Genomic DNA, 14,484 nt, shown 5'->3' with positions numbered 1-14,484 from the left:
GATGCACACAATTTTGGTGCACATGCACTGTGGCATGCGCTTCCTTCACTGTGCTGGTGCTGTTCTTGCTCTGCATATGCTCTTTCCGAGATTTGTGGTCTATGAAGCACATGCAAATGCACACAAACAAAAGCTTGCCAGCAGAAAGGATTCGGAGAGCTCTCATAGTGTGGAAGAAAGTTAAGTTTGATGTGTTGGCTGAACTGACTAGATCTTTCACGAACTTCAGAATATACATAGAAGGCTGTGTTCAGAACATTCTCTTTACAGCTGGCCTCATTTGTGCCTCATTTCTTGCTGCGCATCTTGTTCCTCATCCAGGGCACAGTCACCCAGCTGCAGGCCATGACTGGTTGGTGTGGAAACAGTGTGCTGTACTTTGGAGACCAAATTTACAGTGACCTCGCTGACCTCACGCTCAATTATGGTTGGAGAACAGGAGCCATTATTTGGGAGCTGGCTGTAAGCGTTCGCTGTCACAATAGCATTGTTGTTCTCTGCGACGACCATTTAGTTTGATTCTGTGACAACCGTTCAGTTTGAAAATGAAAAATTGCTGTCTGTCCTTCTGTAGCCAAGCTACAAATGAGCTCAATACATTTTTTTTTTCCGCTTTGTGCTAAAGACAGGAGTATGACAATTTTCGCCATGCACAAAGAGTAGTACTTGTATCTTGCAGTCTTCTGCAGTACTGATTTGCCGACTTATTTATATTCATGATATCACCATTTCTTCAGAAAATCTTACTTCAAACATTGAAATAGCAATAACTGAGGAAAATAACTCCCTCATGAATTTTCTTGTTCACTGTTTTTGTTGAATACAGGTATCCATGTATGTATCTCTCACAGTGGACATTGCAGTGAAATTCTGACAAATTAAGATAAAATTAAAATTTAAGCACTTTTTCTTAGAATAACTTCATGTCGAAGCCTAGTGTGAGGAAAAACAGGACACAGTAAAGAACACACAGGACAGGCACTAACTGGGAACTAAAGTTTAATGGAAATAAAATCCACATCTTATAGTTAACGCCTGTCCCAGTTAACGCCTGTCCTGTGTGTTCTTTACTGTGTCCTGTTTTTCCTCGCGCTACACTTCGACATGAATCTATACCAACTCGCCCAATACTCTACGTTACTTTAGAATAACTTACCAGAGAGAATTTCTCTATGTTTTGTGACCAGGAACTGTTCTTTTTTTTTTTTTCTGCCGAACATGGCCTTAAACAAGTGCTAAAGCCGGAGCTTGCTAGGCAGGACCATGCTGATGTTTTATCTTTTTTCCTCTAGAACGAAATTAAGATCCTGAACTCTGAAGAATTTAGACACACTGTCAGTTGGCTTCAGTCTCTGCAGCACTTGATTGAAGAGATGCAGGTAAGTTTTTCCCAGGCATGTATTAAACTGCATGTGTAATAATAATAATAATATCTGGGGTTTAACGTCTCAAAACCACTATATGATTATGAGAGACGCCGTAGTGGAGGGCTCCGGAAATTTCGACCACCTGGGGTTCTTTAACATGCACCTAAATCTAAGTACACGAGCCTCAGACATTTTCGCCTCCATCGAAAATGCAGCCGCCAAGGCCGGGATTCGATCCCGCGACCCTCGGGTCAGCAGTCGAGCGCCATAACCGCTAGACCACCATGGCGGGGCTAAACTGCATGTGTGTTTTCCTCTGTATTGATAACGCTGAGGGAGGTTTACATGCTAGTGAAATTTCGGCATTCAAGGTATTTTTCTTTGTTTTGCGAAGGAGGTGTTGGGCGAAGTTTACCGTACAGATGTCTCATATGATTACTAATTAAAGCAGTAGCAATGCATTAGTATATAAAGCGTGTTTCATTTAGTACACTAAAGGCATCATCTGTCAAGATAATGAGGCAGAAGCAAAACTTCCAGCTGCCAAAACAGTAGTCCCAATGAGACAGTAACTTATGCACTGTTGAGGGTTCAAAGCAAGCTCTGTTACTCAAGCAAGACCTACAGTGTGACGAGCTAGCTTCCCTTTCACGTCCTGGAAATCTGAAATAGTGGTCATGTGCTGTCATACGCTTCCTTTACATGTGTCAGTCACTACATAGTGGTAATTGCGGGCTACACTATTACCATGTCAGTGAAATTTGGGGGCCCACTGCTACATTGGCTGTTCGTTCCTCCTTCACATTGTGCTTCACCACATTCGGCACGGGATATGCCTGCTCTTTTGCTGTGACTTCTTTTGTGGCATGGAGCTTCCTTGTTGGCTTCATTCCCATTTGCGATTACACTCAGCTTTTACGCGCAAGCACACATGGCCTGTCTGTGAAATCGGCACTGTCGTGTGTGATCACATAAGGAAAGTGAGAAGTGTAGATAGCTGGGCCAGTTGGTATGGATCCATGGAAGTAAACAGCGCAAAAATCAAGACGACGCACAGAGGAGGAAAAGACAAGAACAGGCGCTGACTTTCAACTAAGCTTCTTTAATCAGGAGTAAACATCCCAATGGTACAAAAGTGCTCGGCACGACGCTGGCCCAAGGTCATTGGCCAACCTGGCCAACCTCGGCCATAGGTCAGCTGCCGACGTCGGCCCACGTTTGGGGATTGACACTGGCCTCAGGTTGGCCGATGTTATGGCCACCGACATTGGGCCGACCTAAATGGCCAACCTGGCCGATTGCCAGCCACCCTAGGGCCACGTTTGGCCCTGTGAAAATATGCTCATGGCCAGGCGCCAGCCAGCCTAGTGCCAAGCTTGGGCCGGTGAAATGGCCAGTTGCCAGCCACTGCGGGACCACGCCTGGCCCAGTGCTTATTCGCGCATACGGCCAGCTGTAGGCCACGTAGGACCCAGCTTGGCCGAGGAATAATTAGCCTTGATTTTTCGCGATGCTACATTTTCGTACATGCAACAGGAAGCAAGAGCCCCGTATTGCACACCAGTAAAGTCGGCAGACACAGGTACAAAATGCAGGAAATTCTTTTGACCATTTATTGAAGAATTTTACACATCAAAACAGTGCAGAAACACACAGTTAACTAAGATTGTCTGTGTAGGAACACAAATGCAGTTCACCACATCACCAGTACATGGATGTAAAATGGCACAAGAAAGTTTGCACAAGTCTATTGCACAAGAAGATTTACGGCGCGAAAACTTTCACGTTGATACATGTGAGCTCGCTGCCTAGCTGCCGCTTCTGCGTTCCTCCATCTTCTCTGTTGTGCGGTGTCAGGCAAGTAGATTAGCCCACCTCTTCAACAGCTCTCACACCTTCGGTCGGAACTGTCATGCTTTATTCGCGTCCCATATTTTCTTCACTAAGTGTAGTGTTCCAGCGTGTATTGCCGCGATGATTTCGCGTGTCTGTCACGTAATTGTTATTTCTTGAGAGTGGATTCCGACGTTGTGTTCTTTTCTTGCGTCGCGGCAGAGTATGATTTGCTTGTGTTTGAGTATTCCTTGGTATGTGATCACTGATTTCGGGGGCGTGGTTTTCTTTTGTTAATGCGAGTGTATATTTTGACGTCGTCTTCCGTCCGATGCCCCTGGCCCGCAGGCGATCAGGCGTGGACCTTATCGCCGGTCAGCCTGTCGAACAACCCGCAAACTCATGTGGATGGAATCGTTGTCGCCGCATCCCTTCCGGAACGAATACTGCAGATAATTCAATTAACATATAAAATAGAAATTAGACATAAAAGCTGATTTTCTGCACTATTCGTTCCGCAAGGAATTGGCGACAACAGCTCCACCCACGTGCGTTTGCGGGTTGTTCGACAGGCTGACCGGCGATGAGGTCCATGCCTGATCGACTGCGGGCCAGGGGCATCGGACGGAAGACGACGTCAAAACATACACTCGCTTTAACAAAATAAAACCACGCCCCCCGAAATCAGTGATCACATACACAGGAATACTCAAACACAAGCAAATCACACTCTGCCACGAGGCAAGAAAAGAACACAACGTCGGAATCCACTCTCAAGAAATAAAAGTTACGTGACAGACACGCGAAATCATCGCGGCAATACACGCAGCAACCCTACACAGACAGAATATTCGAAAAAGAAACACAGGATGGTTAAAACCAAAGCAAAGATTGAACGCGATTAAAGCAAGATGGTCCCGACGGAAGGTCCGAGAGCTGTTCAACAAGTAGGCTTATCTGTTGTGGAACGTCCGCATGCTGGGGATTTGCCACCGTACACCGCTGCCGACTGTTAGCAGGGACACGAGTCACACGCCGCTGCCGAAGGTGGAGATTTGATTCAACTCGTGGGTCCTGCTACGGGACCACGCTTCAGCTGCCAGCTAGCAGTTCGAGTCTTCGCCTCGCGTACCGCTCGGCTTGACGGTTCAACAAAGTGTTCATTCGTTCATTCTCCTTTGGAGTCCCTAGTCCCTCGCTCCCATGCTCATCCCCGCTCACCCACCGGTCACTCTATGTCCCTCTCCCCGTGTGCCGGCTGCCGCGAGCAAGAGGAACCTGTCCACCACGTGAAGAAAGGAGGGGGTGTTCGCTCCCCTCCCACTGCGCACACAGCAGTGTCCCGGTGGTGGAGCTTGTCGAGTACGCACACTTTGAAACCATTGGCATAGATTGGGGGGGGGGGGGGGGGGAGGCTTTGAACCCTCCTAAATTTTCTCAATTTTGCATGTGTATATGTACACGAATTAACAGGTATAAATGGTGGCTGACCACCTCATCCCCCCCCCCAATCTTCCCCAGAAAATATTTCTATCTACGCCCCTGTTAATGGCATATAGATGTACATAAACTACCAATTTACACCGCGATTCACGACATACCACTGCCTGCCTCAAAAAAAAAAAGGAAAAGAAAACGCAGCAGGAATATCCGTTGCTACTTACACAACAGGCAAATTGATGAGCGCCAAGCACCCGCGTCCTAGCATAGCACACCAATCTAAAATAGAGGTCGGCCCACGCTCGTGTTCCGGCCAAGCCCGGGTGGCGTTGGCATAAGGGAAACAGGCGACGTCGGGCCAAGCGCGCTGGCCAACTCACTGCCGACCTGGTTGATGGCCAGTCACGGGCCAACCTCTTTCTTTGGTTGTATGGCCGACTAGATTGGCCAACGACTGCTTCCCAACACGTTGCCAACCGTCGGCCACTGGCCATGTCCCCTTGGGATATAAACATCGCACCGCCGAAACGGTGCATGCGCAAAGAACATTTGCCTCTTCCCTCGCTCAAAAACCTAAGCAAACACATGCCATGTTCTTTGCGCATGTACCGTTTCGGCAGTGCGATGTTTATATGTTTACTCCTGATTAAAGAAGCTTAGTTGAAAGTCAGCGCCTGTTCTTGTCTTTTCTTCCTGTGTGCATCGTCTTGATTTTTGCGCTGTTTACTTCCATGGAGGGAAAGTGAGCACTGGGGTAAGAAGCCACAGAAACAGAGAAGAGGATTGTGTGCCGGGGAACGCAGTGCGTGGAGTGCATGGCAAAGCAACACCATTTAGAGGAAAGTTTACATGGAATTCAGCGAAGCAGAGAAGGAGAAAAATGTAGTGATGAAATGTTGAGAAGGAGACACATGCAAGCCAACAGCAGCAACATGGGTAGGCAGAGTAAACATTCGTGTAATAATTGAGCAAACACAGTGTCTGGTCACACACAGGCAAACATGAACACATCTTGCTCAGTGACTTTGAACATTTGCTTTCATAATGCTGGGGTGACGAATAGCAAGAGAAGAAATGAATGCATTGAGTTGCATCTTGCTTCTTTGTGATTGTTGGAAGCAAACCCAGGCCTGAGAAAACTGTCATTTCTGCATCCCCTTACGTGACCTTAGAAATGTCACGGCACACACAGCTGGGTACGAAGCAAAGAAAAAACAAGACACAGTGCTTCACTTTGTATTCTTCACGCTTTGTTCACTTTGTCCTCATCTGTGTGCGCTAAAACGTTTCTAAGGTGCAATACAAAGTAGCCCACCGAGCCATCCTTGTGAACCTTTGTGCGAGCTCTAAGCAACCCGCTCTCTCTGTAACACTACAACGCAGGGCAAATGTGGCACCAGCCCACATTCTGGTATGCAGAGGCTCTCTGGGTTGACACTGTTGACGTCCTCTGGCCGTTGCTACTGCACCCATTTGCTTGCTCGTCGCCCATGCTCACAGAGTGAAATGTCACTGTACTATCGTGGTGAAATGGTGACAGTGGGATGTATGACCACTGCATCCTACTTACGAAAGCACTCCTCATGTTTATTATGTACCCCATGCCTATTGCCTCCGATTTTCACTGTGAAGAGAGGAAGCCTAGGCAACATGTCCAAAGACATCATCGACTCTGCATGTGTTGTGAATAGGTCATATTAAAAGATTATACATGTTATAGTCTCATCTTGCCATAGTGTTGTGTCATTTCACTTGATGCTCCTTTATTATGTCCATATCCATTTTAGGAATGTGTTTGTTGCACACTGACATTGCTGAGCTATGTTTTAGACGTTTGTCATAATGTTTTAATAATCATTATATCCATATTTGTTGCTACATGACGGCTTGGCTTTATATAGTAAAAAAAGAGAGGGAAAAATTATGTGCCGGCATTTTGCAAAGGGGGTCATTCTGCGTAAGGCAAGTGTTGCCATACTTCTGCATAGGCAGTATAGTATAAGACCACTCGACAGTTCTGCCATTGCTAATGTGGATGACAGCAGGGCTGGTGTAGAACTTGACCTGATGCTTTCTGCTAAAACGTCTCTTGGGGTTTGTTCTGTGTTATGGAGTGCTCCCCTGTTCCATTACGCAACTGTAATTGCTCTTGTAATTAAATCCAGGACCATGAGGACATTGAGGACTTCATCGAACAACTCCTGCAGGAACGAGATCAACTGAGGTAAGCAGATTTTATAGTATCTTGTAAGTCTTGTATTTACTGCTACTAGAATAAATATTTGTGAATGCACTGTCGGTCTTTTTCACTAAAGGAGACTTGTCAGATTTTGTCAAATCTAGGCTCCTTTACAAAATCTCGGCCATTGGCTCGATTGTGGCAGCTTGTGCTAGTAGAAGGGAAGAGTATCGAAGCATCCTGAGGTTCTGCCACAGTTCCAAATTGGCATTTTCTTTGTCTTCATATTTGTTATGCAAGTTTATATACTTTCCTTTGCTAATGCTGCACTTGCTTTAATAGCTTCTGTCTGCAGCTACTGCTTTTAAGCACTATGGTAGTATACTAGCATTATGAGTGCAGTACTGTCTTTCTTTTTACCATACTGCTGTGTTGTAAGGTGAACGCTTTAGATCTCTGTTTCAAGCTCATGTGAGGTACAGCAAATATATGAGCACACGAGTCACGCGTCCACTTTGTCTATGTGGTGCTTGCATGAGTAAAAAAAAAATAAGAGAAGCATGTGAGCTCACTAGCTGTGGATCCACTTCGTCTGTGCAGTGTTCACATGAGTAAAAAAATAAAGAAGTGCAAATGTCACATGACCAGGCCTTAGTGGTGGGCTGGCAAGAGCATAAGAGAAGCTGCCATATGGCTCAGTGCGTCTGCTTCAGTAACATTGCATTTTCTATTCCGCGTTGAATTGGCCTATGACGCCTTGTTGTGGAGAATGCGACTTCAAAAAGCACAAATATCATGTGACGAGGCCCTAGTTGTGAGCAGGGCAGACTGAGAAAGTACACCATGGTGAAAGAGGATAGTTCAGCTCATAACGATACTTGTAACCGCCGTCGGGAGGATGTAGCTATGTACAAAGCTCCGACAGTAGCCCGACGAGAGCAGCATGCGGCACTAATGCGACGCAGGTGTCCTGGGAACACAGATTAGTGGATAGAGAAGCCGCTGCCGCAACGGCAGATCGACAGAAGGTCGAACTAGGCTTTCACCTTCACATTCTCAAAAAGTTCTAAGCATCACCCATGATTTTGAGACCTTGTGTTGAAGATATGTTGCGTGCTATACATAGCAGCCTCAATTAAAATGCCAAATCCAGCTGCCAGTCTTTTGAGTCTTGGTACTCCTGGTGCTGCAACTGGCTACCTGACTTTAATGCTATAGTCCTGAGTCAGAACCTTTAGTGTCATGTTTAACCTTTCAATAAGCATTGACTGCATCTGATTTCATTACATTGAGCCACTTGATAAACCGTGGTTTCATGGTTACATTTGTTTCTTTTCTTTTTTCTTCTTTGACACTCCACTAACACAGAAAAACCACCAAGTCTCTCTTCAACGCCAACTTCGGGAGCATCTTCCGCACGCACCACAACCCGACATACTTTTCCCGGCGTCTCTTCCGCTACTCGGACATCTACATGTCGCACGTCACCAACCTGCTCAACTATTCGCTGCGGCACACCTTCTACCCGCGTCGTGGAGCGCTCCCTCACGAATGCCACACCCCCCACAGCTAAGTTCCTTGTCACTGGGCTTACTTCGGTTACGTGGTGGAGCAGTGTGCCACTCAGTTCTCCCGGCACTGGCTGTATTTTTGTCTGGGGCTCCCTCACATACTTAAGATGGTTAATTCTGTGCAGACAACTCCAATTTATTCTGATAGGCTGAACATCTGGGCCGAATGATACTAGCAGGTGAAGATTTATGACCTGTAGAATCAAAGTATATAAAGGTACAAAGCAGGTAATGCATGTAAATGAAGTGGACAGGCTTGAACTTCGCTGCAGTAGCTAAGCGAAGAAAGTGTATTCATTAAGTAAAGAATTGAAAGATGTAGCAGACATGGAGAAAACAATGCTCGTAAGAATAATGCTTGCGTTAATGTCATGGCAGAAAATGTGTATGATTCCAGAAAAGAAGTGTTCCACTTTGGTCGTGTTTAGTAACACTGCGACTGGGATGCAATATCCTTGAATACACTTTGTACATTTATAATTAAAATAGACTCATGGCACATTATCATCCTGAAAGAATAGCTGTGCTGCTGCCTGTGATGGCCTTGATATGTTCTGTTATCTGGTTGTTGACAGAACCGAAATGATGATTGTTGCTGGTTTATATCATTGGTTAGACTACAACGAAAAATGTATTTGGGCTGTTCTCAAGTGGAGCATTACACTAATCATGAAGAAACATAGCATTCCCAATGATGTCCATTTTTCTGGCAGTTACAAGCAAAGAGAGGCACCCTTGGGATATAAACACGACAATCCAGCAGTGGTTGCATACAACAAAAACAAAGTACAGTGGCTTTATGAAAACCGGAGAAGGGTGCCATGATTCCACTTGTCTAGTGGCATTCATTGTTCAGCAAATGAGACTGCAGTGTTGAGACTCTCCATTCCGAAATAGTCATCTTGGCATGCTGTGTCTGCAAAGATAGATATGAAAGATAAAGCTGTGTTGATCTTGCAACAACATTTGTGGAACAGCCTGTCTTGTTCCTATACTCCCTTGCTCCTATACTCCCTTGTTATTTTGAGCTTATTGCCACTCTGTAGTGCCATGTCTTAGTCTATTCACATGAATCCTTTTAAGCTGATTAGTGATATACCACAGCCATAGTATCAGTTTAATGTGGTACTAATGTTTTATTAACTTACACTGGGCCAAGAGGCAGTGTAAAAGCAAGCTGCTACAGAGTCTGCTCGAGAGAATCACAGCGTTGGTGGAACTTGAGATTTTCTGCTTTCCGATAATTGCGACCTCATTAGTACAATCTATGTTGCACAATCACCGGTTGCTTCCCTAAACAAGACACTCAGCAGTGTTTTAGTATGATAGGAAGAGGATGTGGCACTTTTGCGTAAACTTTTTTCCAAATTTGGCATGTGTTAATTAAGTGCTGCAATACTTGCTCCTTTTTTGAAGCATCCTCTATTTAGCAATATTGAAAAAGAAGTGAATGCTCTGGTTATCATTTAGATGCCCTGATCACCTTATTTCTTCTTGTCTGCCCTGTACTGCACTAACATCACAGTACATGTATTTTGACTACGTTGTTAAATGGTGGAGAACATGCTCAGGGATCTGGAGAGAGTTACTCAAGGAGGAATATCACTCCAATTGTCATTCTTTACTTACTTACCAAATGTATTTTCCACTTACTTGTCCATGAAGGGTTTGCAGTGTCTGTAAGTTCAAGCAAGTGCATCAGTACTATGTCTTGCTCTGTTTGATCACCCATGCTCTTTGCATAATACATTTCCATTGAATCCTTCTTCCAGCCATTAATAGAGGCTGGTTGTTGAGAATACTCTTAGTAGTGAAATGTTTAAGGCCCATGTTCATGTCTTATCAGCAGTGTCAGCAGAGATGGGTAAATTGAGGAGAGCAAAATGCAACCAGTCAGGCAGCCATTAATAGAGGCTGGTTGTTGAGAGTACTCTTAGTAGTGAAATGTCTAAGGCCCATGTTCATGTCTTATCAGCAGTGTCAGCAGAGATGGGTAAATTGAGGAGAGCAAAATGCAACCAGTCAAGATGAATTGAGTGCACCCGGTGAGCGAATGTGCACTGTTAAGATGAGAAAGACGATATGACCGAGGATGTGTGTGCATCAAGTTACACAGAAACATGCAGCTTACAGAAATATTTTACTTATGGTTTTTCACTTTGTCAGGGTAAATATGTTTAGTGTTTTTGTGCCATGGAATGGGAAAGACAAGTGCAGTTCAGTGCATATGAGCTGTAGTTGTTTTATGTTGTTGTTAACAGGGCATGCATGCTATTCCTTAGTACTAAGGACTAATTTTAATGTTGCGGTGTCTTTAAAGTTATACATTTGTCTTTTGTTTTGTATTATTCATTGGCCTATATTTTGCTGCGCATGCATTTTTGTATAGCTTTCTTAGGGTAAGTTCTTTTTTTTTCTTTTTGTTGTTGTTGTTGTTCCGTACATTTATAGTATTTTTGCAAGGACATTTGCGCAGATGTAATCTCATTAAGTTTTCTCTTGCTGTTTGACAAACTGCTGTATTTTTTTCTTCCTTTTTTTTATTTTTTACGTAGCTTTTCTTTGTAATCCTTGCATCTTTCATCACGAGAAGAACTGCAACAAGCTGCTTTGTGCTCTGGAATGTAAAGTAATTTTAACAGGTAGTTTTGGAGCCATGTAGCAATTAGCCACAACCATTCATTGATGTTTGTAAGAGGGTAATTGCTGATACGTGTCGTTATGCTTGTCATTTGAACTGTTTTAGCCATTTGTTCTTGTCCTTACACTTTATTTTGCCCTTTTAATCCCATTTTGGCACTGAGGGCACAAGTTTAGGTTTTCTTTTTCTAGTTGCGTTTGCAGAAGAGTTCATGTGGTTGTGTAAACTAATAAATGGTTGCGCTAGAATTGAGTGATGCTGTGAAGAGTCTAGCTTAAGAAGGAAAAAAAAACACAGCCGGTGCCGGTGTGCTTGCGCATCTTACCTACTACAGCACATGCACTGTTTCGGTCTGTGGCCTGTTCCTAGATATGGCTGCTGCTCGATTTGATAGACGTCTAACAAGTGTTGGGATATGCAAACGCTGGAGGGCTTTCACTGTACAGACTTTGTTTGATTCTGTATGCGTTGAAATTAACGTTTCCGGTGCTTGTTATTGTGTGCTGCCTTCTGCCGAATGACATATACTGGTCCTTTAGGGAACTCATCAGCCCTGTAAGAGTATTGTCGTAGTCCTGGTGGGCACATTGTGCAGCATAGCATTTGCACTATCAACTCATGTAAAACAATTTGCACTATCAACTCATGTAAAACAATATTTCTAGTGGAAAAGATTGCATGATCTAGTTTTCTAGTTGCTTTCATTAGATAAAAGTGATACAGTTCAAATAATGTGCATTGCACCACGAGGTAGAGCCAAATCAAAATGCACAAGAGATTGAGTTCTTTGTATCAGCAAATTAGTCATTGCATCGCTGCCATTTATGTTTAGTTGGCTTAGTTATCTCGTGAAGGTATGCTGCATCTTAGGCATCATTCTGGTGCAGTTAACATGTGTACTTTGGTTAACCCTGTAAGCATTTGTGCATAATGAACAATGTGTACCTGTTGCTGTCTGTTTAATTCATTAGAATCGCCATTTTTCTGCCGCTCTGTTTCCTTGAGCTTAATGACACACCTTCTGATAATGCCCCGTTAATTTGTTGTAGACGTTAGATTTTTTTTTTCTGTGAGCAGTGAAAAGTTGCGGTTCTATTAAATAAAACCTCTTGTCTATGAACAAACAGGTGTATATATTCTTGCGTCCACATTCTGTCATTGATGTTTGTCTTGTCCTCACTGTTTTGGTATGAACATACTTTCTTTGAAGTATGTGGAAGTACAGAAAGTTTTCTGAGGTATCTTGTTAGATGACTGAGTTCACCTGGTGAGTGTTTGTGTATACCTAGCGACATGTATTGTTTCTATGTAGCTTCCTGATGATAGTGAAGCTTTGCAAGTAATTGTGAATAAACAGTGGTGAATACTGTGATATGCAGTCGAATTCATTCGATGAACTTTGCTGGGACAGCCCTTGGAAATGAACTAACCAACCATGTGTGTTGCTCTAACACTTTTTCATCGGCACATTATTGATAATAAGTTAAGTAAAAGTAATGACAAGACAAATACTTACAACTAGCATGAACTATTAATGCACATTAACATGAAGTGAATGCCACTTGCACAAAGTCCTCCGTAATTTTATTTATTTATTTATTGTAATTTTCAGCGACAATTTAGTCGAGACAGCCGGAGTAAAGGGCCTTTCACCAGGCCCCATTAATAATTTTGCTTCTGAAATGAAAGTTGTAACACACCATCAGAGGAGCGTTGAGCCGAAGCACTTTTTCAAACCTGCTCATTACTAAAGGAGTCGAAAGAAGTTGAAGCTGTTACCATGCCACCAAGAGGCAAAAGCCACTGTATACGGATACTCACCCTTTTTGCCTTGGCTAGCTTCTGCAAGTGAATTATGTTCCTTCCCTGCAATAGTTAGATGTTCTGGGGTCGCAGGATCCCTAAACTCTAGGCAGCGAGCCCCGCCACGGTGGTCTAGTGGTTTATGGCGCTCGACTGCTGACCCGAAGGTCGCGGGATCGAATCTCGGCCGCGGCGGCTGCATTTTCGATGGAGGCGAAAATGTTTTAGCCCCGTGTACTTAGGTTTAGGTGCACGTTAAAGAATCCCAGGTGGTCGAAATTTCCGGAGCCCTCGACTACGGCGTCCCTCATAATCATATCGTGGTTTTGGTACGTCTGACCCCAGATATTATTATTAACTCTAGGGAGCGCCTCATGTTCATGTAACGGGAGCCGCCTTTTTATGTGAAGCTTTTAAGCCACGCAAATTGGCATTGTTGGTGTGACCGAGAAAAAACCCTGGCGCTTGCGAGTGTACAGAAATGCGGGTGTACACAAATAAGGCCCGCGAAGGTGCGCCGGTCACACGCGTATTAACAGCGACGCTGTTTAAGCTAGCCGTAAGTTGCAAGCCGTATCATGATTCATAAACGGGTATGTGCCACAGATATTGGGTAAATCTCACCACTCACCACTGGTCCTTTAAAAATGGAGAAGGCAACAGTTAGCCCAACAAACGGGCCACAGGATTCAGGTAAATCCGACTACTCACCACTGGTCCACTTAAAATGAAGGAGGCAACAGTTAGCCCAACAACAAATGGCTGCGAAGCGACGGCGGCGAGCCAAAGACCCCGAGTACGCACTACGAGAGTATGCTAGGTAGCAGGAAAGGCAACGGTGGCAACGAGAAGACCCCAAAGCGACGGGACGCCTACGCCAACGTGCTCGTAGATCTGTGAAAGGTGCGAACGCTTGATTTCAGCGCGAGTTTCTTTCTCTGGAGTTTGGACATCCGTGTCGTGTCTGTGACTGTCTGTGGTTTAACTCGAACTTCTCTGCGCTGAGAATCAACGTAGAAACAAGCTAGCCTCACCTAGCTAAAGCCTAGCAATGACCTAGAAGCAACCTGCATCACCTAGCTAAGGCCTAGAAACAACCTAGAAGCAACCAGATTAGTGTTCTGAATCGTCCAGTTTCGCTGTTTCAAGCCTTGCGTGGCTTAGCGCAAGCTTCGCCAATTTTTTTAGACGCGAAGCAGTTTAAGGCGGGAGCTTTGTCCATCTCTCCCGCGGTGTCCACACCCCCACTGCGCATGCGTGTCCCTCCCCCTCTCTCTCCTCGTTTACGCTCAGGCCCGTAGCCAGGAATTTTTTTCGGGTTGGCCCACTTGCTGAACGCCTTGATTATTTGAAAAAAACACCTATTTTCATTATTTATTGTTGGTAAAAAACACCTACTTCAAAATTTCGGGGGGGGGGGGGGCTCTAGCCCCCTCCCTGTCTACGGGCCTGCCTACGCTCTCCCCCTCCTCTCGCGCGCCTCATTCTTTTCTGCGCAACGCCGCGATGAGCGCCAGCGTCAACGCCGCCGCCAGTGTCAGCGCTAGCGCCAGCACAAGCACGCTACGGGAGGGGTCCACACCCCCACTGCGCATGCGCGTCCCCTTCCCTCTCCCTCCTCTCCTACGCTCCCCCCCTCTCGCGTGCCTG

At 44.9% G+C, this 14,484-nt stretch overlaps 1 protein-coding gene across 1 annotated transcript in view; it reads left to right on the top strand.

Annotated features, from left to right (window-relative positions):
• The window catches only part of LOC119387671 (5'-nucleotidase domain-containing protein 3), a 30,723-nt gene extending 18,320 nt beyond the window's left edge, over positions 1-12,403 (top strand). The window contains exons 11-14 of the mRNA XM_037655134.2: positions 322-462; positions 1,293-1,379; positions 6,806-6,864; positions 8,188-12,403. Coding sequence (XP_037511062.1) covers positions 322-462; positions 1,293-1,379; positions 6,806-6,864; positions 8,188-8,392 — 492 coding nt within the window. The 3' untranslated portion in view covers positions 8,393-12,403. The remainder of the gene's footprint in view (positions 1-321; positions 463-1,292; positions 1,380-6,805; positions 6,865-8,187) is intronic.
• The last annotated feature ends 2,081 nt before the right edge of the window (positions 12,404-14,484 follow it).

Source organism: Rhipicephalus sanguineus, chromosome 3 (assembly GCF_013339695.2).
Source record: "Rhipicephalus sanguineus isolate Rsan-2018 chromosome 3, BIME_Rsan_1.4, whole genome shotgun sequence".
NCBI classification, from domain to species: domain Eukaryota; kingdom Metazoa; phylum Arthropoda; class Arachnida; order Ixodida; family Ixodidae; genus Rhipicephalus; species Rhipicephalus sanguineus.
Note: the sequence above shows the minus strand (reverse complement) of the source record. Positions and strands in the feature narration are given on the sequence as shown.